The 24754-nt window shown below is 44.3% G+C and overlaps 1 protein-coding gene across 9 annotated transcripts in view; it reads right to left on the reverse strand.

Moving 5' to 3' along the window:
- Positions 1 to 18209, reverse strand: part of ALG12 (homolog of asparagine-linked glycosylation 12) — a 75541-nt gene extending 57332 nt beyond the window's left edge. For 2 of the 9 annotated variants that reach the window (XM_086511118.1, XM_086511114.1), the window contains exon 1: positions 17998 to 18181. In XM_086511118.1, coding sequence (XP_086367244.1) covers positions 17998 to 18082 — 85 coding nt within the window. In that variant the 5' untranslated portion in view covers positions 18083 to 18181. Of the gene's footprint in view, positions 1 to 17997 lie in introns of all 9 variants that reach the window. The other 7 variants (XM_086511121.1, XM_086511115.1, XM_086511117.1 and 4 more) reach the window with 6 other exon arrangements.
- Between the last annotated feature and the right edge of the window lie 6545 nt (positions 18210 to 24754).

Below are 24754 nucleotides of genomic sequence, written 5' to 3' on the forward strand. Positions count from 1 at the left end.
ATGACAACCTACAGGGAGCATTTTCTCCAGCTCATAGAGACTGGGTTCTTATCTAGGCCTGCCTACATGGACATACACTTGTCCCACAACTTACGATGTGCTAATGGACAGATTTGAACATCATCACACCAATTGGAGATTGAGACTGGTAGATTTCGATGCATTTCAGGCAACAGAGCTGGGGAGATCCAGAAGACCCAGGATGAGGGGATGCCCCCATCGACAGAGGCTATAACAGAGGATCAGATCTATCTTGGCGAGACATGGGAGATGCCCTGTGCAGACTCTCACCATGGAGGACATCGGCACGATCATGCACCGACCAATGCAAGCCATCTCCAAATTATGATACACATATCCACCATTTTGTATCCGTTCTCTAAGATACACACCCACTTTTTGTATATGTACCTCTCACGCTCTAGTAGTGTTTCTGCTTAGTTAGTTTCTTTCTTTTTATCCAAACCGTGTATCAAGTTCACCATGATGTACCTCTTTGGTATCATAGGTCATTATGGCCTTTAGGAGACATTAATATAACATTTCCTTTTCATCTCTCTCAAAGAAGCATAGCTGTAATTCTATTACTTGACCCCCCTTGGAGCGCCCAAAATGGTGCCGACCCCAAGGGAAAGTAAAAAATTGTTACAAGGACACCCGTAGGCAATTACAAGGCCAATGGCCAGATTGTAAAAACTATTAAAAACTAGAACACGCCAGCAGAAAAACCCCCTCCTAAAGTGGGTAAAAATACCACCGTAATCGCATCCGACAAGTGATTAGACAGAAACACAGAGATAACTGCAAACGACACATTTGGCAATACTTTAGCACTTCGGCACGGCAGAGTTCCAAAGCCAAGACGCATTGGCCCCAAAGATTGGCGCCCCTTTCGATATTCCTTTATTATTAATTCACAAAGATACAACTCCCGAGGGTCCAGCTCTCTCCAAAACACTGTGTCACGTGACACATCCAACCCTATGTGTCCGTGGACAAGCTACACCATAACAGGGTTTCCGTCAAGTCTAGTCGGTTTAGATTAGAAGTGATCTGGCACTTTTGTGAGTCTATTCGTAGACCGTGCATGTCCAGTCACTCAGTGTAGATGCATATCCTCTGGTTGCACACTGCATAAGCATAAGCATTTCCATCAGAGTCAGTTTGGGGATTTTTCAAGTGACTTTATCCTATTTTTCCCTATTTTTGACATTTTTCACTTATTTATTAAGTGACTTTTGTTGGGAACTAAGTAGGGCAAATTGGGTAAGTTAATATATAAGCAAACCCAAGTTAGCACAATTGGGCAGATGAGCAAGGAGCACAGCAGGCTTTCGAAGCAACAGGTACTCACTCCCTCTCTCAACAAGAACCTCTTCAAGCTTGCCTTGGTGAGGCCACCCCCTTCAGCCCCTTCGCGTTTTGGGATCGCAACACCTTCTCTCTCCCTTGGCGTTTCTCCCCCAACCAGCCATCGCCAACAAGCCCCCATTCTTGGCGTTTTTCCCTACCACAGGCAGCCCAATGTCACGTGACACATCCCAACCCTATGTGTCCGTGGACAAGCTACACCATAGCAGGGTTCCCGTCAGTCAAGTCAAGTTTAGATTAGCAGTGATCTGGCACTTTTGTGAGTCTATTCGTAGACCGTGCATGCCCAGTCACTTAGCATAGATGCATATCCTCCGGTTGCACACAGCATGATCATCCGTATTCCCTTCAGAATCCATCAGATTCCATCAAGGGAATTTTCCAGTGCATTTAGCCTATTTTCTTATTTTTGGTTATTTTCACTTATTATTTTTAAGTGACTTTCCAACAAAAGTAGGTAGGGCAATTTTGCTAAGTTAATACATAAGCAAACCCAAGTTAGCACTTTCTAGCAGAAGAGGCAGCAGGAGCTTCCCACTCGAGAGGCAACTTCTCAGCAGTACCCCCTTCAGCACCAAGATCCCTCGCCATCCACCTCCCATGCCTGGCATTTTCTCCCACAGTCCCTAGATCCAGCATCGCCAACAACCAACCTTGACTGGCGTTTTTACCACCCGCAAATCAGCCCCATCATAGCAAGTCACTTCAGCGTTTTTCTCATCAAGTACTAACGCTAAACCTTGCTGCCCATCCCAGCGTTTTTGCCAACAAGTCATCAGCATTTTTCAGCCAAGGTTGTCCACCTAAAAACGCAGCCTATAGAGCAGCAGCCTCAGCGTTTTCATTCTCAGCATGACCCCCAACAAGAACAGTCATTTTCAGCCATAAGCAGCAGAAGAAAACCAATCATTTCAGCCCCGAAACAGTCCATGAAAATCAGTAGATAGAAGATCCCAATTTTCAGCCATCGAGTCGTCGTCGTCATCACCGTCGTCGTCATTGGCATAGTCCCATTGCATCAGTCCATTGCATTCGCATTGTACACATTTGTGCAATCAAAGTAGACCACTCTCGCCGACGAGAGTGGGGCCTTCAGAGGAGGGTTTTACAACCTCTCGGGTGTCGTATCTCTTCTCTCTCCTTCTCTCAGTCTCATTCACTTGCACGCACAATATCCACTCACTTTGTTCGTGATCATAGCACTCTCCATAAGACGGAAAGCTCTCTCTTTCCCTAAGAACTAAAAGGAACCTTGAGCAATAAAGATCACTAATCTTGAGAAAATACAACATTCATTCCGTTGCACCTTACATTGGTATCAGAGCTTTGGAAGTGTTCTTCATTACTCAAGGAAAGAACCACAAGAACCACAAGAATTTTTTTTTATTGTTGTGATCGCACGAACCCAAGTTACTTGGGCGTGGCGATTCCTAATCGTGTTTTGTTGAAGAGTGACAGGAATCCCAAGAAAGAAGGGCTTGTCCAGGCTCCCCTTGTGTCTCTTTTCACTCATTGAGAGCGGACCGTGCACTTAGCGGCCGGCCAATCGACGTGAGGTGGGAAAAAGCAACCTTGGTGTGAGCGCAAGGCCGCCAAGGGGTGCGCCCACAGAAAAGGGTAGAACTCGGGTGAAGAGAAGATCCTTCTCCAACGCGATTTGCAAGCGAAAGAAAACCTCAAGAACCTCAAGATCCTCAAGAACCCAAGAACCAAGACCCTCAAGACCCAAGTTCCTCGCGAGCTTAAGACCCCAAGATCATAGTGCATGGTCGTCACCCGAAGCGGAATGGATACTTCGCATACAGGTGATGAGCATGAGAGAGGCGACGAAGACTCGTCCCCACCCGGAGATGATTTCTTCAACTCTCCAACTTCGCCATCTACGCCAGACCCTATGGAGGCAATGATGAAGCAGATGATGGCATTGATGGACAGACATGAAGACAAGCGCCTTGCTTTAGAACACGAGCGTATTGCTCTTGCCGCAAAACAAGAAGAAAATTGCCTTGCTCAGGACCGTGAGCGCGACGACAGAATTACAAGAATGGCCGCAGATCAAGTAGCAAAGGACCGCGAGCACGACGAAAGAAACGCAAGATTTGCCGCACAACAAGAATAAAATCGACTTGCTCTCGAACACGAGCGCGCTAAACGAAATGAACAAAAAGCAGAAAAGAAGGCTGAGCGTGAAGCTCAAAGAGAGCTTCGTAATCAAGAATTTATTGCCCAAATCCTAGCCTCGAAGACCGAACCACCCAAAGATCGTGGGAGTTCGTCAAGTGGCGCAAGCCACGATGCGGATTCACACAATCCAGTCACAGAGAAGTTGACTTTCAATAAGTATGACAGTAAGATGGATGCTACTGTTATTCATTCTTGGTTGCATCAATTTAATGCTTATTTTGCGACAACTAAGAAAACAGGCAATAGCAAAGTTTTGACGGCAGCTATGTACCTTGCCGGTGATGCCATAAATTGGTACCAGGCATGGCAAGAGGCACAACTAGCCGCGCACCTAGAGCCAGCCGACGATTTCACGCCCCTCTCTTTTAGTTGAGCTGATTTCCACGACAAGCTCAAGGCGTGGTTTATGCCACCTCAATACCTTGCACGATTGAAGGATGATTGGCGAGCTCTCAAGCAAAAGGGTATGTCGGTTATGTCTTTCTCTATTCGTGTTTTGCAGCTTGGCACTCAATTACGCAAATCGGATGCGATGCACAAGGAGGCATTTCTTTACGGATTGGACGAGTATATCAAGTATGATGTCGAGGTACTCGATCCAATCGATCTCAACAAAGCGGTAGCCATTGCTCTCACCCACAAGATGAAGCACAACAAAGGAAAGCCTAAGGAGAACAAGACTTCCACAAGTACCTCGCAGACTTCTCAGAACCCTCAGAACGGTAAGAATGGTAAGAATGATAACTCTTCTAACCAATCTTCCAACAGTATCTCAACAGAGAATTCTTCCAATGAATCTAAGGGTAAGGCTAACACAACTGCTAAACCTAAGCTTACTCCAGATGAAAAGGTAGCACAAGGAATTGTAGGAGGTTACATCACTTCGGAAGAACAAAGCACTTATTCTAAGGAAGGTCGTTGTTTTCATTGTCACATTAAGGGTCTCATAAGGAGAACATGTCCTAAGCTTGAATCGAATGAATCTAAAGAACCCACAGCACCCACTACATCTATCAATCCAATGAATGATAACACGATTGTGCCCACAGTTTCTCAGGACCCTTCCATTGATGATTCTCTCATTAAATGTTATGGTCATACGTCGGGGCACCGTTTTGTCATATTGTTTGACCCACGTAGTATGCATGATGTGATCAGTCCCTCTCTTGTTAAGAGAGCACGCCTCGAAGTAAGTCCGAGATCTCCTATCGAGGTCTCTGGCTTTCGTCCTGGCATGGACGCTCTCATCACGAAGGAGTGCCTTGATGTGTTGTTTGCAATTCAACAGACTGCCTTCACTAGAAGATTTGTTGTTTCTCCTCTCTCACGATGTGATATGATTTTAGGCATGAAATGGTTTCGTGAAATAAACCCTCTCGTTGATTGGGAGGCTAGCACTATAACTCTCAATGCCAAAAGTGATTCTCCTACTATCTTTCATGAAGTGGATACTTCTCCTTCTCCATCTCTCATTGCTAATATGCAGGACAAGGTTGCAAGGATTCGGGATAAGGAGATTCTCTCAATCTCTTTTCTCCACAGCATGATACCCAAGACTTGCATGATTATGAGAAGCATGATGATTTGAATGATAATGATTTGCATGATGATTTGGATGAAAAAGACAACCATGATGAATTGCCTGAAGTTGATGAGATTGTTCACAAGGATGGTGTGTTAGTGGATGCTTTTTCTAGCGAAGCTAACCTCGTTGTAGAATCGATCAATCACCAAGAATCGATCTTGGCTTTCGAGTCGAGGTCCACAGATCCCCCACAAGACGATTCGATAGATCCCGAAGAACCGATCTTGGCTCTAGAGCCTTGGTCCAAGGAACCCTCACCGGAAGTATTATGTGTTCGCATGATTGATACGCACGCATTGTTCGAGTGTTTCATTCGTGAAGGTTTCCTGTATTTTAGTCAGCATCGTTATGTAATCCCTTTTCTTAGGCATGACATATTGCATGTTGAGCACGTTTCTCTCATGGATGAGCACGAATGTATGCGGATTTTTCGTGAAAAGTTTGTATGTAAGGAAGTCGCATTCCATGTGTCTTCCTTGGCATGACAAAGTTTCCGAAAGAGCACATGATAGTATGAGCACCAAGCATGGGCATTTCCATTGTGATTTGCCACAATTGATTGATTTTGATCAAACAGAAAAGATTCCATCGCATTGTTTGCATGTGTTTGATGAACGGGTTGTCACTCCGTCTCTATGTTCATCGACATTGCATACACAGTCTTTAGCAAAGACAATATTTTTTTCCTTCACTTTACATGGAATGGGTATGTTCATGGTTTTGTGTTGGAGATGGTTTCAGGAATTTTCAGCCATGGAGATTCTTGAAGATGAAGGAAGCACGACTCTCAACGAAGTTGAAGCATCGAAGGAGCCACAGAAGACTTTGTGTCGCTTTCGGCGCGGCCCAAAGAAGCAAGCGTTGCAGACCTTTATGAAGTTCAAGTACCACACGACCCACACATCAGAGTGGGCCGGCGAAGAGTCCCTTCCAGGATTCTAGATGTTGTTGGCGATCTCCCTCGACGCCATATAGTTCGATACCAGTACCTCACTTTGAAAAGGAGAGGATGTCACGTGACACATCCCAACCCTATGTGTCCGTGGACAAGCTACACCATAGCAGGGTTCTCGTCAATCAAGTCAAGTTTAGATTAGCAGTGATCTGGCACTTTTGTGAGTCTATTCGTAGACCGTGCATGCCCAGTCACTTAGCATAGATGCATATCCTCCGGTTGCACACAGCATGATCATCCGTATTCCCTTCAGAATCCATCAGATTCCATCAAGGGAATTTTCCAGTGCATTTAGCATATTTTCCCTATTTTTTGTATTTTTCACTTATTATTTTTAAGTGACTTTCCAACAAAAGTAGGTACAGCAATTTTGCTAAGTTAATGTATAAGCAAACCCAAGTTAGCACTTTCTGGCAGAAGAGGCAGCAGGAGCTTCCCGCTCAACAGGCAACTTCTCAGCACTACCCCCTTCAGCATCAAGATCCCTCGCCATCCACCTCCCATGCCTGGTGTTTTCTCCCACAGTCCCTAGATCCAACATCGCCAACAACCAACCTTGACTGGCGTTTTTACCACCCGCAAATCAACCCCATCATAGCAAGTCACTTCAGCGTTTTTCTCATCAAGTACTAACGCTAGACCTTGCTACCCATCCCAGCATTTTTGCCAGCAAGTCATCAGCATTTTTCACCCAAGGTTGTCCACCTCAAAACGCAGCCTACAGGGCAGCAGCCTCAACGTTTTCATTCTCAGCATGACCCCCGACAAGAACAGTCATTTTCAGCCATAAGCAGCAAAAGAAAACCAATCATTTCAGCCCCGAAACAGTCCATGAAAATCAGTAGATAGAAGATCCCAATTTTCAGCCATCGAGTGGTCGTCGTCATCACCGTCGTCGTCATCGGCATAGTCCCATTGCATCAGTCCATTGCATTCGCATTGTACACATTTGTGCAATCAAAGTAGACCACTCTCGCCGACGAGAGTGGGGCCTTCGGAGAAGGGTTTTACAACCTCTCGGGTGTCGTATCTCCTCTCTCTCCTTCTCTCAGTCTCATTCACTTGCACGCACAATATCCACTCACTTTGTTCGTGATCATAGCACTCTCCATAAGACGGAAAGCTCTCTCTTTCCCTAAGAACTAAAAGGAACCTTGAGCAATAAAGATCACTAATCTTGAGAAAATACAACATTCATTCCGCTGCACCTTACACCCAACCGCAGCGTTTTGCTAACGCCAGCAACACTTGCAAGAGGCAGCGTTTTTCAGCCATAAAAACGCAGCCTAAGACCTGCAACAAGTCAGAGTTTTCAGCCGTCGACATCAGCCCTAAAAACGCAACCTGATGAAGCTAGAACCTGAGCGTTTTTATCACCGTATGAGCCTCGACAAATCAGGGATTTTCAGCCATAAAAACAGCAGCAAACCAGTCACTTTCAGCCCCCCAAAGTGGTCCAGATTCTCAGCCATTACCCCTTTGTGGACAGCAGATAGAAGAGCATCGAATTCAGCCTTAAAGTCATCGTCGTCGTCATCGGCATAGTCCCCGTTTGCATCAGCCCATGCATCATCATTGTACACCTTTGTGCAATCAAAAGTAGACCACTCTCGCCGACGAGAGTGGGGCCTTCGGAGGAGGGTTTTACAACTCTCGGGTGTCGTATCTCTCTTCTCTCTTTCTCTCAGTCTCATACACTTGCACGCACAATAACCACTCACTTTGTTCGTGATCATAGCACTCTCCATAAAGATGGAAGGCTCTCTCCTTCCCTAAGAACTAAAAGGAACCTTGAGCAAATATAGATCACTAATCTTGAGAAAATACAACATTCATTCCAATTTCCATTGCACCTTACATTGGTATCAGAGCTTTGGAAGTGTTCTGTACTACTCAAGGGAAGAACCACAAGAATTTTTTTGCTTGTTGCGGTCGCACGAACCCAAGTTCGCTTGAACGTGTAGATTCCTAAACGTGTTTTGTTGAAGAGTGACAGGAATCCCAAGAAAGAAGGGCTTGTCCAGCCTCCCCTTGTGTCTCTTTTCACTCATTGAGAGCGGACCGTGCACTTAGTGGTGGCCAGCCAATCGACGTGAGGTGGGAAAAAGCAACCTTGGCGTGAGCGCAAGGTCGCCAAAGGGTGCACCCGCAGAAAGGAGTAGAACTCAGGTGAAGAGAAGATCCTTCTCCAACGCGATTTGCAAGCGAAAGAAAACCTTAAGAACCTCACGAACCCAAGATCCTCAAGAACCTCAAGACCCTCAAGAACCCAAGTTCCTCGCGAACTTAAGAACCCAAGATCATAGTGCATGGTCATCACCCGAAGCGGAATGGATACTTCGCATACAGGTGATGAGCATGAGAGAGGCGACGAAGACTTTTCCCCACCAGGAGATGATTTCTTCAACCCTCCCCCTTCGCCATCTACGCCACCAAGTGCACCAAACCCTATGGAGGCAATGGTCAAGCAGATGATTGCCATGATGGATAGACAAGAAGCAAATCGCCTTGCTCAGGACCGTGAGCGCGACGAAAGAAACGCAAAACTTGCCGCACAACAAGAAGACAATCGCCTTGCTTTAGAACGTGAGCGCGACGCACGCAAAGAACGGAAACAACAAAGAAAGGCGGACGAGGGGGCAAGAAGCGCGGCCTTGGAGGCCGATCGTACAGCTCAAAGAGTGGCTTTGGAGACCGAGCGTAAAGCTCAAAGAGAGCTACGCACTCAAGAATTCCTTCGACAAGCGCTAGCCTCGAAAATCGAACCACCCAAAGATCGAGGGAGTTCCTCAAGTGGTGCAAGCCACGATGCGGATTCCAATAACCCAGTCACCGAAAAGTTAACTTTCAATAAGTATGACGGTAAGATGGATGCTACGGTTATTCATTCTTGGTTGCATCAATTTAATGCTTATTTTGCGACAACTAAGAAAACAAGCAATAGCAAAGTTTTTACGGCAGCTATGTATCTTGCCGGTGATGCCATTAACTGGTACCATGCATGGCAAGAGGCACAACTAGCCGCACACCTAGAAGAAGCCGACGGATTCACGCCCCTTTCCTTCAATTGGGATGATTTCCAAGACAAGCTCAAGGCGCGGTTTATGCCACCTCAGTACCTTGCACGATTGACGGACGATTAGCGCGCTCTCAAGCAAAACGGTATGCCGGTTATGTCTTTCTCTAATCGTGTTTTGCAACTAGGCACTCAATTACGCAAATCGGATGCGGAGCGCAAGGAGGCATTTCTTTACGGATTGGACGAGTCTATCAAGTATGATGTCGAGGTACTTGATCCAATCGACCTCAACAAAGCGGTAGCGATTGCTCTCACACACGAGATGAAGCACAACAAAGTAAAGCCTAAGGAAAACAAGACTTCTCAAGCAACCCCGCAGAATTCTCAGAACACACAGAATGGTAAGAACGGAAAGAATGGTAAGAATGGTAATTCTCCTAGCCCTTCTACCTCTAATTTCTCAGAAAAGAACTCTAACAATGAATCTAAGGGTAAAGCTAAAGCACCTACAAAACCTAAGCTAACCCCTGATGAAAAAGCTTCACAAGGAATTATAGGAGAATACATCACGGCTGAAGAACAAGTGATTTATGCTAAAGAAGGTAGATGTTTTCAATGTCACGTCAAAGGTCACATTAAGAAGGCCTGTCCTAAGACAGTCCCACCTAAGGAACCAAAGGCACCCATAGCAACCACAAGCAATATCACAATCAACCTGCATCTTCTCATGACTCTGACACACACATTGATGAGTCTCTCATGAAGTGTTATGGTCATGTAAAGGGGCAACATTTTATCATATTGTTTGATCCAGCCAGTATGCATGATATGATTAGTCCCCCTCTCGTTGAGAGAGCCCGCCTAGAGGTTAGCCAAAAATCTCCTCTCGAAATTTTTGGCTTCGCTCCTGGTATGGACTCTCTTATCACGAGGAGTGCCTTGATGTGATGTTTTCAGTTCAACAAGCTTCTTTTCATAGGAAATTTTTTGTGTCTCCTCTCGCAGGAAGTAATAAATTTTGGGCATTAAATGGTTTCATGAACTCAACCCTCTCATTGATTTTGAGGCTAACACTCTCACTTTACATGCCAAAACTGATTCCCCCCTCATCATTCGTGCTGAGGAGGGCTTGCATTCTTTGCCTCTCATCTCTCATGTGCAGGTAAAGCGTGAATTACGACGAGGAGCACAAGCAGCATTCATCTATGCTGCTCCAGTTTCCCAGAGCATTCAGGCTCCAGGTAAGTATTCAGAGTTGTTTACGAAGTTTAAACATCTCTTTTTGCAGGATGATCTTCCACCTCGTCTCCCACCCGAGCGGCCGGAGGACCATCGCATCGAGCTTATGGAGGGAGCGCAACCTGTCAGTAAGGCTCCCTACCGTTTGAACAAGTCACAGGAGGAAGAGTTAGAGCGACAACTCACGGAGTTGGTGGCTAGAGGATTCATACGTCCTAGTGTAAGTCCTTTTGTTGCTCCTATTTTGTTTGTTCGCAAGAAGGATGGTTCGTCTCGTTTGTGTGTTGATTACAGGGCATTAAACAAGATGACCGTCAAGAACAAGTTTCCGATGCCTCGCATTGAGTATATCTTTGATAGGCTCAATGGGACAAAGGTTTTCAGCAAGGTCCATCTCAAGAGTGGATACCATCAGGTATGGGTATTCAAAGGCGACATTTTCAAGACCGCTTTTCGCATCGAGCGAGGGCAATGGGAGTATATTGTTATGCCTTTTGGATTGACAAGAGCCGTGGGTACGTTCAATCGTCTCATGGTAGGTCGTTTTGGCGATATGGTAAGTGTATGTGTGTTCATCTTTTTAGATGATATTCTCATTTTTTTTGCATCGTGGGAGCAACATGAAAGAGATGTTGAAAAGGTACTAACTCGTTTGGATGAGTGTCATCTGTACATTGCAGCTAAGAAGTTTGAATTTTTTCTTACTGAAGTCACTTATCTGGGTTATATCATTTCTACAGAAGGCGTCAAGCTAGACCCCGCCAAGGTGGAACAGGTTCGTAATTGGGATTTGCCCACAACTACATATGATGTGCGTTCTTTTCTTGGTTTATGTCAAGCATATAGTTCGCACATAGAGAATTTTGCACGCATTGTTGCACCTATGACTGATGTTTTGCAAGGGGTCAAGACTCGCCGTCAGCGCGTAGATGTAAGGTGCAACGGAATGAATGTTGTTTTTTCTCAAGATTAGTGATCTTTACTGCTCAAGGTTCCTTTTAGTTCTTACGGAAGGAGAGAGCCTTCCGTGGAAAGTGCTATGATCACGAACAAAGTGAGTGGATATTGTGCGTGCAAGTGAATGAGACTGAGAGAAGGAGAGAAAAGAGATACGACACCCGAGAGGTTGTAAAACCCTCCTCCGAAGGCCCCACTATCGTTGGCGAGAGTGGTCTACTTTGATCGCACAAGGTGTACAATGCGTATGCAATGGACTGATGCAAACGGGGACTATGTAGATGAAGACGATGAAGAATTTAGGGCTGAATTCGATGCTTCTTTATCTGCTGTCCACAAAGGGGCAAGGGCTGAGAATCTGTGCCACTTTTGGGGGCTGAAATGACTGGTTTTCCCTGCTGATTTGTGGCTGAAATTGACTGTTCTTGTCGGGGCTGAAATGATGAGTAAAAACGCTGATGTATCTGCTGTCTAGGCTGCGTTTTTAGGGTGTTTCCTTGGCTGAGAAAACGCTGGATCAGCAGGTTCTCTGCTATTGACAAAACGCTAAAAAAGCTGAGGCAAAAACGCTGCATCTGCTGATGCTTTAGCGATCCAGAAAACGCTGGCTTTGGGCGGCTTGAAGGGGGGAAAACGCTAGGCAATGGGGCTGGGCTGGCGATGGCTGAGTCTGGATAAACGCCAAGGGTATGGATCCTTATGGCGAGGATGGAAACGCTGATGGCTGAGGAAAGGGGAGGGCTCACCAAGATGGCTTGGGGAGAGTCTTGTTGAGAGAGGGAGGGAGACCTGTTGCTTGGGGAAGCTTGCTGTGCCTTTGCTCATCTGCCAATTTGTGCTAACTTGGATTTGCTTATATATTAACTTACCCAATTTGCCCTACTGAGTACCCAACAAAAGTCACTTAATAAACAAGTGAAAAATGTCAAAAACAGGAAAAAAATGGGATAAAGTCACTTGAAAAATCCCCAAACTAACTCTGATGGAATCTGATGGAAATGCTTATGCTTATGCAGTGTGCAACCAGAGGATATGCATCTATACTGAGTGACTGGGCATGCCCGGTCTACGAATAGACTCACAAAAGTGTCAGATCACTTCTAATCTAACTTGACTGGACTTGACGGAAACCCTGCTATGGTGTAGCTTGTCCACGGACACATAGGGTTGGGATGTGTCACGTGACATCCCCTCCTTTTTAAAGTGAAGTACTGGTACCGAGCTGCATGGCTTCCTTGTAGTCTGCCAACAACTCTCGATAATCCTTGAAGAACTCTTCGTCTACCCACACTGCTTCATGGGTTCCTCGATCTTTGAACTTCAAAAAATATTGTCGTACTTGTTTCTTCGAACCATGGCGAAACCGATGCAACAAAACTTGCTCCGGCTCCATGACTTCTGCTTCATCGATGATCGCCGATTCTTCTTCTTCCGAAACGTCCTTTGAAGGTGTTCCCTGAAACACTCTCAACCAAGAAACATGGAAAACGTTGTGCATTGACCATGAGTTAGGCAACTTCAATTTCATTGAAACCTCATTAATCTTTCTGGAAATGGATCATACATACGAAAAGATAACTTAGGACATTTCTTTCCAACTTGCTTAAGACGTTGTTTCATGATTCGTAGATACACCCAATCTCCTTCCTTAATCGAGACCTCCTGACGATGCTTGTTAGCCTGTCGAGAATAAGATTCCTGAGCCTTGCTTAGCCGAAGCTTCACACTCATATAAATCTCATCCAATGACTGACTCTTAGCATTGGCATCAGGCATTTGACTGACCGATCGAGTCAACAATGACTGGAATCGGCGGCCAAAAGCTGTCTCATACGGAGTTCGACCTATAGCAGAAGAGAAGGAATCATTGAGAAAAGCCTGAAACAATGGAAGATAGAGCTCCCATTGAGACTCTTGATCATGAACATAAGACTTTGACACATCAAAAGCCAACTGATTATAAATTTCCGTTTGACCATCTGACTGTGGATGAAAAGCGGATGAAAAATTCAACTTTGTGCCAAAATTTTCAGAGAATGCACGCCAAAAGTTGGACGTAAACTTAACATCCCTATCTGAAACAATGGACTTTGCCAAACCACAGAGGGGGTACCAATGCTTTATGAGCAATCGTGCAACATCTTGTGCAGTAATTGTGGCCTTACAAGGAATCAACATGCAAAATTTGTTCAAACGATCAACAATAGTTAAACATTGAGTATTCCTTGAATGCAGACTTTGTGGTAAGTTAGTCACAAAATCCATAGAGATATCCTGAAAAGGTCCCTCGGGAATAGGCAGCGGAAGCAAGAGGCCTTGCTGCTTACCTCGAGGAGCTTTTACTTTTTGACATATGGTGCACTGTGTGACATAACGAAACACATCTTTCCGCATTTTAGGCCAATAAAAAAAGCGTTCAATCTTTTCCAATGTGGTGTTCATTCCCCTGTGCCCACCCGTGAGAGAATCATGTGCATCATGCAATATGGTTGGCTTGAGAGAGGGCAACACACATAGACGCTGACGAAAAAATAACAATCCATCACGAATGAGATAGTTGCTGGGCCCTTGGGAAGCAAGAGCCTGCAACCAATACTTACCAAACTCCGAATCTGCATACTGATTCTTCATGCTGTCAAAAGACTCACCCTGTATAGAAAATGTGGTTCTTGACTCAAGAGCCAAAATCTGTCCTTTGCGACTCAACGCATCTGCAACAGGGTTAGCTTTTCCAGCACATATTCAATCAAACCTCCAAACTGCTCAAAAAATTGTGACCACCGCGCTTCGCAATCACTCCAATGTGCACTAGGCATAGACTGTAGCCACTTGAGGGCTTTGATGATCTGTGCGCATTGTAAACTCTCTACCGTACAAAAAATACTTCCAATGCTTAAGAGAGTGAATGATAGACAAAAGTTCTCTATCATAAACTGAATAATTCTTTTCCGCACTATTGAGCTTCCGGCTAAGAAAGCTACTGGGCGACCATGCTGCTGGAGCACAGCGCCTATGGCGACATTGCTTGCATGCGTCCATACCTCAAAGGGGTCATCCCAAGAGGCAAGGATAAGACACGGTGCTTCTGTCACCGCAACCTTGAGAGCTGCGAAAGCCTCAATGGCTGCCTCCAGCAAGTCTACGCGCTGACGACGAGTCTTTACCCCTTTCAAAACATCAGTCATAGGTGCAACAATGCGTACAAAATTCTCTATGTGCAAACTATATGCTTGACATAAACCAAGAAAAGAACGCACATCATATGCAGTTTTGGGCAAATCCCAATTACGAACCTGTTCCACCTTCTCGGGGTCTAGCTTGACGCCTTCTGCAGAAATGATATAACCCAGATAAGTGACTTCAGTAAGAAAAATTCCGACTTCTTCGCTACAATGTACGACCGACACTCATCCAAACGAGTTAGTACCCTTTTAACATCTAATTCATGTTGCTCCCACGATGCAGAAAAAATGAGAATATCATCTAAGAAGATGAACACACATTCACCTACCATATCACCGAAACGACCTACCATAAGACGATTGAACGTACCCACGGCTCCAGTCAATCCAAAAGGCATAACAATATACTCCCATTGCCCTCGCTCGGTGCGAAAGGCGGTCTTGAATGTCGCCTTTGAATACCCGTACCTGATGGTATCCGCTTTTGAGATCAACTTTGCTGAAAACCTTTGCCCCATTGAGCCTATCAAAGATATACTCAATGCGAGGCATCGGAAACTTGTTCTTGACGGTCATCTTGTTCAATGCCCTGTAATCAACACACAAACGAGACGAACCATCCTTCTTGCAAACAAACAAAATAAGAGCAGCGAAAGCGCTTACACTAGGACATATGAATCCTCTAGCCACCAACTCCGTGAGTTGTCGCTCTAACTCTTCCTCCTGTGACTTGTTCAAACGGTAGGGAGCCTTACTGATAGGCTGCGCTCCCTCCATAAGCTCGATGCGATGGTCCTCCGGTTGCTTCGGTGGGAGACGAGGTGGAAGATCATCCTGCAAAAAGAGATGTTTAAATTTCGTAAACAACTCCGAATACTTAACTGGAGCCTGAATGCTCTGGGAAACTAGGGCAGTATAGATGAATGCCGCTTGTGCTCCTCGTCGTAATTCACGCTTTACCTGCACATGCGAGATGAGAGGCAAAGAATGCAAACCCTCCTCAGCATGAATGATGAGGGGGGAATCTGTTTTGGCATGCAAAATGAGAGTGAGAGCCTCCCAATCAACGAGAGGGTTCAGTTTACGAAACCATTTCATGCCTAAAATCATATCACATCCTGAGAGAGGAGACACAAGAAATTTCCTACGAAAAGAAGCTTGCTGAATGGTAAACATCACATCAAGGCATTTCCATCAGATTCCATCAAAGTCACTTTGGGAATTTTTCAAGTGACTTTATCCTATTTTTCCCTATTTTTGACATTTTTAACTTATTTATTAAGTGACTTTTGTTGGGAACTAAGTAGGGCAAATTGGGTAAGTTAATATATAAGCCAACCCAAGTTAGCACAATTGGGCAGATGAGCAAGGAGCACAGCAGGCTTTCCAAGCAACAGGTACTCCCTCCCTCTCTCAACAAGAACCTCTTCAAGCTTGCCTTGGTGAGGCCACCCCCTTCAGCCCCTTAGCGTTTTGGGATCGCCACACCTCTCTCTCTTGGCGTTTCTCCCCCAACCAGCCATTGCCAACAAGCCCCCCTTCTTGGCGTTTTTCCCTACCACAGGCAGCCCAACCCTAGCGTTTTGCTAACGCCAGCAACACTTGCAAGAGGCAGCGTTTTTCAGCCATAAAAACGCAGCCTAAGACCTGCAACAAGTCGGCGTTTTCAGCCGTCGACATCGGCCCTAAAAACGCAGCCTGATCAAGCTAGAACCTCAACATTTTTATCACCGTATGAGCCTCGACAAATCAGGGATTTTCAGCCATAAAAACAGCAGCAAACCAGAAATTTTCAGCCCCCTAAAGTGGTCCAGATTCTCAGCCATTACCCCTCTGTGGACAGCACATAGAAGAGCATCGAATTCAGCCTTAAAGTCATCCTCGTCGTCATCGGCATAGTCCTCATTTGCATCAGCCCATGCATCATCATTGTACACCCTTGTGCAATCAAAAGTAGACCACTCTTGCCAACGAGAGTGGGGCCTTCGAAGGAGGGTTTTACAACTCTCGGGTGTCGTATCTCTCTTCTCTCTTTCTCTCAGTCTCATACACTTGCACGCACAATATCCACTCACTTTGTTCGTGATCATAGCACTCTCCATAAAGACGGAAGGCTCTCTCCTTGAGCAAATATAGATCACTAATCTTGAGAAAATACAACATTCATTCCACTGCACCTTACACTCTGCGTCCAAATACTCTCGAGAAGTGGCCCTAGGGCACTTAAAAAGAGTACAAGGCATGCCAAAAAGCATAAGTTCTAAAAGCACTTGATCTTAAAAGCATCTGCACTCAAAAGCTAGAGCTAAAAATTGCCAAAATCAGCTAGCGATTCGCGGAAATCCGTAGAGATTGCCACGTGTCATGTCATTGCAAATTGCAAAAATTTCGTACAGCAGTTGCCACATCATCATGTCTCTGTGCAATCTTTTGTGTGTGTGTGTCCCTTTAATATTTTGGGCCCCCTCAGCAATACTTCGTGAGTTGGTATTTTTTCTGCGTATTCTTCTTCCGCTAGCTTTTAGGCCCCTCGGCCAGTTCCTCTAAAACTCACCAAGAGATTGGCATGGACCACCTTTTTAGGAAGAGTGAATTTATGAGCGGCCACATGAACGCATGGATCATATGCATGTATGAGCTCGACATAGAAACCCTAACCCTAAAACCCGTCACACCACGTGGCAATAAGCATGAATTGCAAAAGATCCGTACAGTCTTGCCACGTCATTGATCGCTACGCAATTTGTCTTTTGTGTGTGTGTGTGTGTGTGTGTGTCCCATAAGTCGGAACAACTGTAACAATTGGGAACTCTTTTAATGTTTGGCCCACTCGACGAGAGTTTGTAAGTTGGTGAAAACTTCATCTTCTTATTCTGCTTCTTCTAGGGTTTAGGCCCCTTGGCCGCTATCTGCAAGTTGGGCTAGGATCTTTAGTGACTTGACATGTCAACAGTTTGTGTCACATTTATTACAAGTAGGTAGGCCAAATGGCTAAAAGACCTATAAAAGAATCACTTGGCCTGTAGTTTGAGGAGAACAGAACAAGTATCCGCAACACAAGCACCCACCAATGTTTCCATCATCAGCATCTTCATCATCGTCAGTACCATGAGCACCAATAGTTCAGCACCAGCATTTTCAGCCAATAGCATTAGATCAGCCCTAGCTATTTGTAGATTCTCAACGTCTGCATCAAAAATCTAGCCTAGCGTTTTTCTTCAACATCAGCATTCAACATTTAGCTATTGTATCAACATTTGTGCAAGTAATTAAAGCAAGTACTTGCTCTGACAACAAAGCAAGGGGGCCCTTGAAGGTGGTTGGGACCCAACATGTGGTGTAGTCTCTCTTTTCTCTCGCTCTCTCCCCCTCTCTTCATTGTGTTCAATTTAATACTCTCAAGTTTCCCACCTATGAAGTGTGTGTGTGTAAATTCTTTGAAGGCACTTTAATAAATACACACACAAACACATATACACATAGGTATGAGACCAGAAATAAATACCTCTAAAGAGAGGCCAACCAGAGAATTGCCACGAGCTTCTCTGCTTCCGCTGTTCGAGATCATTGGGATCCTTTCCTGGGGCCATCGTCAGAGCAAGATTTAGCGCTGCGGTCAGACGAGGTTCACAGCTGTCTAGTAATAGATTTTTTGCCCAGTGTTGTCGTGTTTAAACCAAGTTATGATGAGGTCACTCAAATATGCACCCAAATACCCCCTCATGACTAAATGGCACGGGATCTTTAATGAAGGCCCCGTCATGGGATCGACGGCGGATAGTAGAGCGCATGGATCTTGAGGAGATCTAACGACAAACAAAAAATTGGCAGCGAGCCCCCCCCAGATTCGAACTCAGACGGGTATTGGCAGCCCAATGCCTTGACCGGACGCGCGTATGTATTTCCTTGAAAAGTGGGTGTGTTTACATTTACTTATGTTAGTCTCAGTTTACTCTTTAGATGTTCGAGTTTACAAAAATTGTCCAAGTTTACTATTCCCAAATCGGACAGCGCCGCATGTCTCCACTTTTGTGCCTGGACTTCTTCTCCCTGGATCCCATCACTGGGGGGTCATTTAAGACCCCGTGTTCTTTAGTCGTAAGGCCCAAATACCATGTGTTTCAATAATTGCATCCCAGCGTGGTGGCTAGAGCAAATTGTGTGTCAAGGCTTAGGACGCAAGATAACCCCAGTTTACCAGTTACCTTTTCAACAAATCTCTCTAATTTGCATAGCTCATCACTTATCTCTCTATTCCAGTCTGTATTAGTTGATCTAAAGATCCTGGCACGCATCCAACAACTAGTTGTAGCCAGTTCAAACAAAGTTCTTGATTGTGGAGAGTGGTTTGACCCCCCCCCCCCCCCCCCCCCACAGACACACACACGAGAGGCGATACCTCTTTCAAAATATTTGTAGCTACCATGGTGCCTTATGAGACAATTCATTGCAATTAAGCAAGCCTCCCAAAATGGTTGATAGTGGACCAATGGGGGTGTTCTCTAAACCCCCTACAAGATCTCTCACTCAGGGTATTTTTTGAAATGTGTGATTGCCTATCACAAGAATCCATGGGATCATAAATACCTAAAATTGATAGTGATCTCAAGAAATTTCAAGGGCCTCAAAAAAATTAGCGGCACAGTGGACTCAAACTTGGACCCCCTCCATGGGAAGCTTGCACTATAACCACTCAAGCCAACATGCATTTGTCGTCTCTAATGGAAAACGTAGTGTATATAAAGTGAAGTTAACCCACCCTTCTTGGTCAAAGTTTACTTGCCCAAGTTGACTACTCCACGAATTTGATGAGTGCCTGAGACTCACGATTCATGCTTGAGTTTGGTCATCATCAATCCCATCGCTCCCTTTCATTGAAGACACCATGGGAGAGTGTTGACCCCCCCCCCCCCCCCCCCCCCCACCCCACCCCCCTCCAAACGCCAAAAAAAAACTAACAACTTGATGAATAGCCATTAGCACTCCACTTTGATGGTTACTACATGTGGCTATTCCAAATCCTTTGAACTAAGTATGGAAATCCGATATCCTTTCTACTCTAAGTACTTTCTTGAAGCTTGCTAAATGGTCGTATGTATCCGCAGATCCACTGTATTTTTTGGCCCCTTTTTGAAAATTAATTAGTATGACTCTATGGTATCTTCTAGCTGGTGGTCGTCCATCTAGGCCTTCAAACCACTTGCTCGGTAATAGTGACTCGATTGGTCTGACTCTATGGTATCTTCTGGCTGGTAATCCTCCTTCCAGGCCTTCAAACCACTTGCTCAGTAATAGTGACTCATTTGGCCCTCTTCTAGTCCTGGTAATACCCTATCTTCTTCGGTTTGCAGTGGTTTCTGCATCTCTCACCCAATTCTCATCATTGAAGTGAAGTTGCTAAAATATCTCTCAGGTGGTCCAAATTTATGATCTGTTTGTTCAACATTTTTTGGAGTCATCATAACAAAGTTATCGTTATATAAATCCCTAAAGAAGTGTACGGGAAAGGTTTGTTTGACCCTTCTCCCTAATCTTGAAGATGTACATGATTTTTTAGGGTGTTAATTGCCCTGGCTTTGTGTGAGTTGTTCACAAAAAATCTATTGCATTTTATTGTCCTCCCAACAATAAACTATGAGTCTTGGGTTATTAGTCGGTATGCACTTTAGAAGTTTGATGTCCACTTAATCATATCCTTCTAGCTCTAACATTGGTGGTCCCTCTTTTGAGGTCATGTTTGGAATCAATGTATCGACTTCCAAACCCCATTTATCCCCAATGTTCGAATCTACAATTTTTAGATATTGCACCTCGTTTTAATCCATATAGAAGGTTTCCTATTTATTGTCTCTAACCTCCTCTTCGAATTCGAAGTGTGGTCATCGAAGCTAACCACATACTCCTCATTAGGATCCATATAAATTCGAGCCCCCATGCTTGTTGGTCTTATAGAAGGTCACTATATGCTTGAACTTAAGAGAGGTACCAATATCGGAGTGAGTGGAAAAGGAAGACATTTCTGAACTAGAGTCGAAGTAAGTGTCTGGCACTTCTTTAACTATGGTCTCTAACGGTCCCCCTTGGTTTACACTCTTCTTCATATACACTATGCTCTCAATTTCTCTGTTAAAACCTTGATTTACTAGTACATGGTCCGATCTAAGGTACTTAAAGACCCAAAATGCTCAATGGAATTGAATACTTGGTCTTTAGAACCAATACCAACAATGTTTCAATCTCGCAATTCCAAACTGGCTATCAACTCAAGCTTCATCATAAAAAATATACAAGCCAGTCTATTAATCTCAAATATGTAAAAGGACTCTTGGTCCAAAATTTCAAGTCAATTCTGCAAAATTAGCCAAAGGACCAATTTGCAACCTTCAATTCTCAAAAACCAAATTGCTTGTAGCAAACAATGTCTAAATGACGCCAACTTTTTTAGGCTATCTGCATGATAGGTCTTGTAACCTTGGCAACCGCAAAATGCAAAAATGAGCTCTCTAGAAGATAATAAACACACTTATTATTTGTTGGATCAAAACATCACTATCTTTCACTTTTGTTGATTTGTATCGGTCAAATGTTTAATAAGCTCTAAATGAGTTCTTACAAATCTTGGATAAATTTAACGCAATTTTAGCAGTTTGTGTGTATGGGACTTTCTGATGCAATTTAAGTGGCCATTCAACTCAAAACTTTTCAAATCAATTGAAATTTCACACAAGTACTCTATTACTTCCATAGATCCAATTCCCTTTGAAAATTTTTCAAAACATTGAAATTTTGGGCGACGAGATAATAAACGCACTTATTATCTCTCGAATCAAAAGGAGTGTTTTTTTTTAAAACTTATTTGTACTGGACGTTCACACTATAACAAAGTCACTTGTCAAGTTCTATGAAGTTTGGTTCAATTTCCAAGTTTCTAGGCCAAATTTTATGTCTACAGTTGGACTTCAATAAGGAATGACATCCATGGGGCTCATGCTTGCTCTGGCTCATGAAAAACTTTGATACAGGTGAGCAGCATTCGACAAATTTTATAAAGCATGGCACACGATAGATCAGGTAGACTTTTGAAGAATGACATAGTGCCCGTTAGGGTTTTCACCATGTATTCTTCTGTCGAAGATCTCTTGTCTAGAGCTAGCAATCTTAGATAATTTCGCCAGGTTGGCCGCTTCTTTGTTAGTGCCTCATGTGCTTGCCATGTCTTTACTCTTGGTAAAGGACAAAAAGTGGGATCCTTTTGAAGCACTGCAGGTGCTCTTGTGAACAGAATCAGGTATCTTGGATTCTTGTTCAGCGAACTCATTCTCCACTTGGGGTGGACTTCATCTGCACCTTCTATTTGCATATCTTTATAAAGTCGTTCCTTGACTTCGAGCAGCTCTACCTTTATCAAGGGATATGGCAGGGATTGCTGATGCCATTGTGGATTGATTTGATTGGGAGTGAGTTGAGTAACATTGAGAGTGAAGGACTCTCAACTCCCAATCCATCACTGCTTTCCACCGCTCATCCATCTCTTGTGTAACCTTTTCTTTGAGTTCATCTTCCTCAGCCTTTGATAGCTAGAAGTTCATCTGCTTCTGTTAATGGTACATGGAAATCTTCTTTGCCAGCCCTTCTGCTAGCTGTGTTTCCATCTCAGTGAAAGTGACTGAGGGAATATCTATGTGTGGCTGCTCTGAAGTTCCTGCTTCTTCCTGCATTTCTTGTTGTCCATCTCTCAAAAGCTAGTTGACTCTCTTTAGCTCGGCTATTTCCTTTAGAGGCTCTTCTTCTCGTTGCACCCGCATTTATGCTAGGTCTCTGCGTTGAGACTTCTCAAGCTTTAGCTCTAACTCAAGGTCTTTGTTCTTTTTGTCTAGTGCTTTGTACACTTCATCCATTCCTTTGATCGAAGCAATTGCGGAATTTTCTCGTATTTGTCGCAAAAAAGTTTCATGATCATTGATCCTCTGCTCTGAATATTTTGAAATGATAGAGTTGTAGTTAGAAGTTCGTTAGTAACCTCTGTGAGTTGATCATCTTTTGTTTTGCAAGCACTTGTCAACTTCATGAGAAGCTCACCCAATTCTTCCATCTCCTTTTGTTTTTTGTCCCGTGCTAGCTGATGTTGTTTAGCTTCAGCTTTCAAATCCTGGACTTGCTCCTACAGATTAGTGATGACATTTAGTCTTTCCTCTAACTCTCCTTGGAGAGCATCAATCACCATCTCTAATTCTTTATCCTTTGTGTTACGGCTAAGTGCTGCTGACCGGAGTTTCTCTATCATATCTTGCATTTGATTTGCATATTCATTGACTTGCAAGCCTCATCATTTGTTTGCCAGTCTTTACTTCTTGATAGCTGCCTAGACGTTTTGGCAGTCTCTTGTGACTCTCTCAGCGGGGTCGTGGTGGCTGGTTGTTCTTGCCCTTGAGGCTGTGGTTGGCTCTCTTCTGCTTTGTCATCTTGAGGCTTCGTGGATGCCTCGGCCACTTCTTACTGTGTGGAGGTAGAAGGGGTTTCCTCTTTTTTCTTTTCCCTTGCTGACTCGTCTTGTGAAGAACTTCCTGCCCTTTCCGGTTTTGATTCTCTTGCTTTGGCTTGCTCCCGAGTAGTGGTTGTTTGTTGTGCACTCTCTGCTACCTCTTGTGGTTCAGGCTCTTTTTCTTTAGTGGGCTCACCTTGTGTGGTCCTATCTATGGCTAGAGGGCTTGGCATGGGGTGGTCATGTTGTTTCATAGCAGGTGAAGAAGGTCTGGAGTCATACCACCTTGTTCATGTTGGGCTTCTCCTTGTGCGGTTGCTTCTTGTGCTTGTTTTTGCTGCTCCGATGCATCTTTAGGTTTCTTTTCTTCTTCTTGAGATTCTTTCAGCTTCAATGCCTCGGCCTTCTGATACATTCTTTCTAGTAGATCTTTTGGATCTTCTGCTTCTCTTCGTGCAGGGTGCTTTGTTCTTGGACCTTTTACCTCTATAGGTACCCACTTGGCAGGGTCCTTGCCTTGAGCTTGGTGGCTTCATTCATAAGAGTGCTTCTCTCCCTCAAATCTTGCCTGCCTTTGCTGCGGCTCCTCTTGATGTGCTGCCACGGCTTTTCTTTTCATTTCTTCAATGTGTGCTCTTGTTTCCTCATTGCGGAGCTTTCATTGCTATGCCGTTTTGGAGAGATTTCGGCAGAATCTTCATCAGGTTTGTACGTTCTTTTGGTGGATCTGGTGGCTCTTGGAGATGGTTGTGCTGACACTATCCACGTGTTTTGATCCGGGGCACGTGGAAAATTATCTGCCATGCCGATAGCATGCTAGGAAATTCTTGTGAGAACTTTAGGTGCCCCCTGATATGTTATTTTTCCCTCTTTCTTTGTCCCCTTCAATGTGGACAATACGTACTGCACGTGGTCGATGGGTTGCCTGGTTGTTGACTTTAAAACTTATGTAATGTGGTTGCAACCGCATGATTGGGTGTTGTGTACCTTGGCGGTCTCTTTGCGAGGAAGTAGAAGTGTTGGTGATATAATCTTGCAAGTTCTTTCACCTGTTTTTGGATGCCCTCATGGTCATTCCTTCTATCGGCACTTTGAGAGCTTCGGCCACGATCTCTTTCATAATTACTACTTCGACTTTTTTCCCTTGTTGGTCAGATATATGGGCTGTTCCATCTTCTTTGATCGTGGACAAGAGCTCATAAGCTTTCTGGAAATCCACATCACATGGCTCTTGTTTGTAGAACTCTCTGAGCCCAAACCATCTGTTGGTTTCTTTTGTTTCTGGCTTTGTGGCAACATCATAGACCTCTTTTGGTAGAAGTTGTAGTTCTACCTGATGTTCCTCTTTGCTTTTGAATCTACCTGTGAATATTGTCGTGTTGTTCTCTTCCAACTGTTCTTTAGACAGATAGGTCGCTTTGGCTGTTTTGACTAAACTGGGGTCCATTTGGTATGGTGGTTGCTCTTGCAGCTTCTCCTTTTGCGAGACCCTCTTCTTGGCCTTCTCTGTAGCTCGTATGGCTCCTCCTAAGTGAATAGAGTCTCAAAGCCCTCAGAATTTACAGATTTCTCTTTGAAATTTCCTTCAGTCTGATTTGCTGACAAAGTGAGTCCAATTTGCTTCAAATCAATTTTTGAACATGCATAGATACATAAAAACATGTAAAGATCAAATTCTTGAAGTCAAAACAAAAAACTGCAACAAAAATAAATAATCATGATTATTTACAGCTGAGTAATTTTTTCAACTTTTTACAGATTTGACATTATAGGCTTGAAG

The sequence above is a fragment of the Adiantum capillus-veneris genome, chromosome 4, assembly GCF_014529385.1.
Source record: "Adiantum capillus-veneris isolate H3 chromosome 4, ASM1452938v2, whole genome shotgun sequence".
In the NCBI taxonomy this organism is placed as follows: domain Eukaryota; kingdom Viridiplantae; phylum Streptophyta; class Polypodiopsida; order Polypodiales; family Pteridaceae; genus Adiantum; species Adiantum capillus-veneris.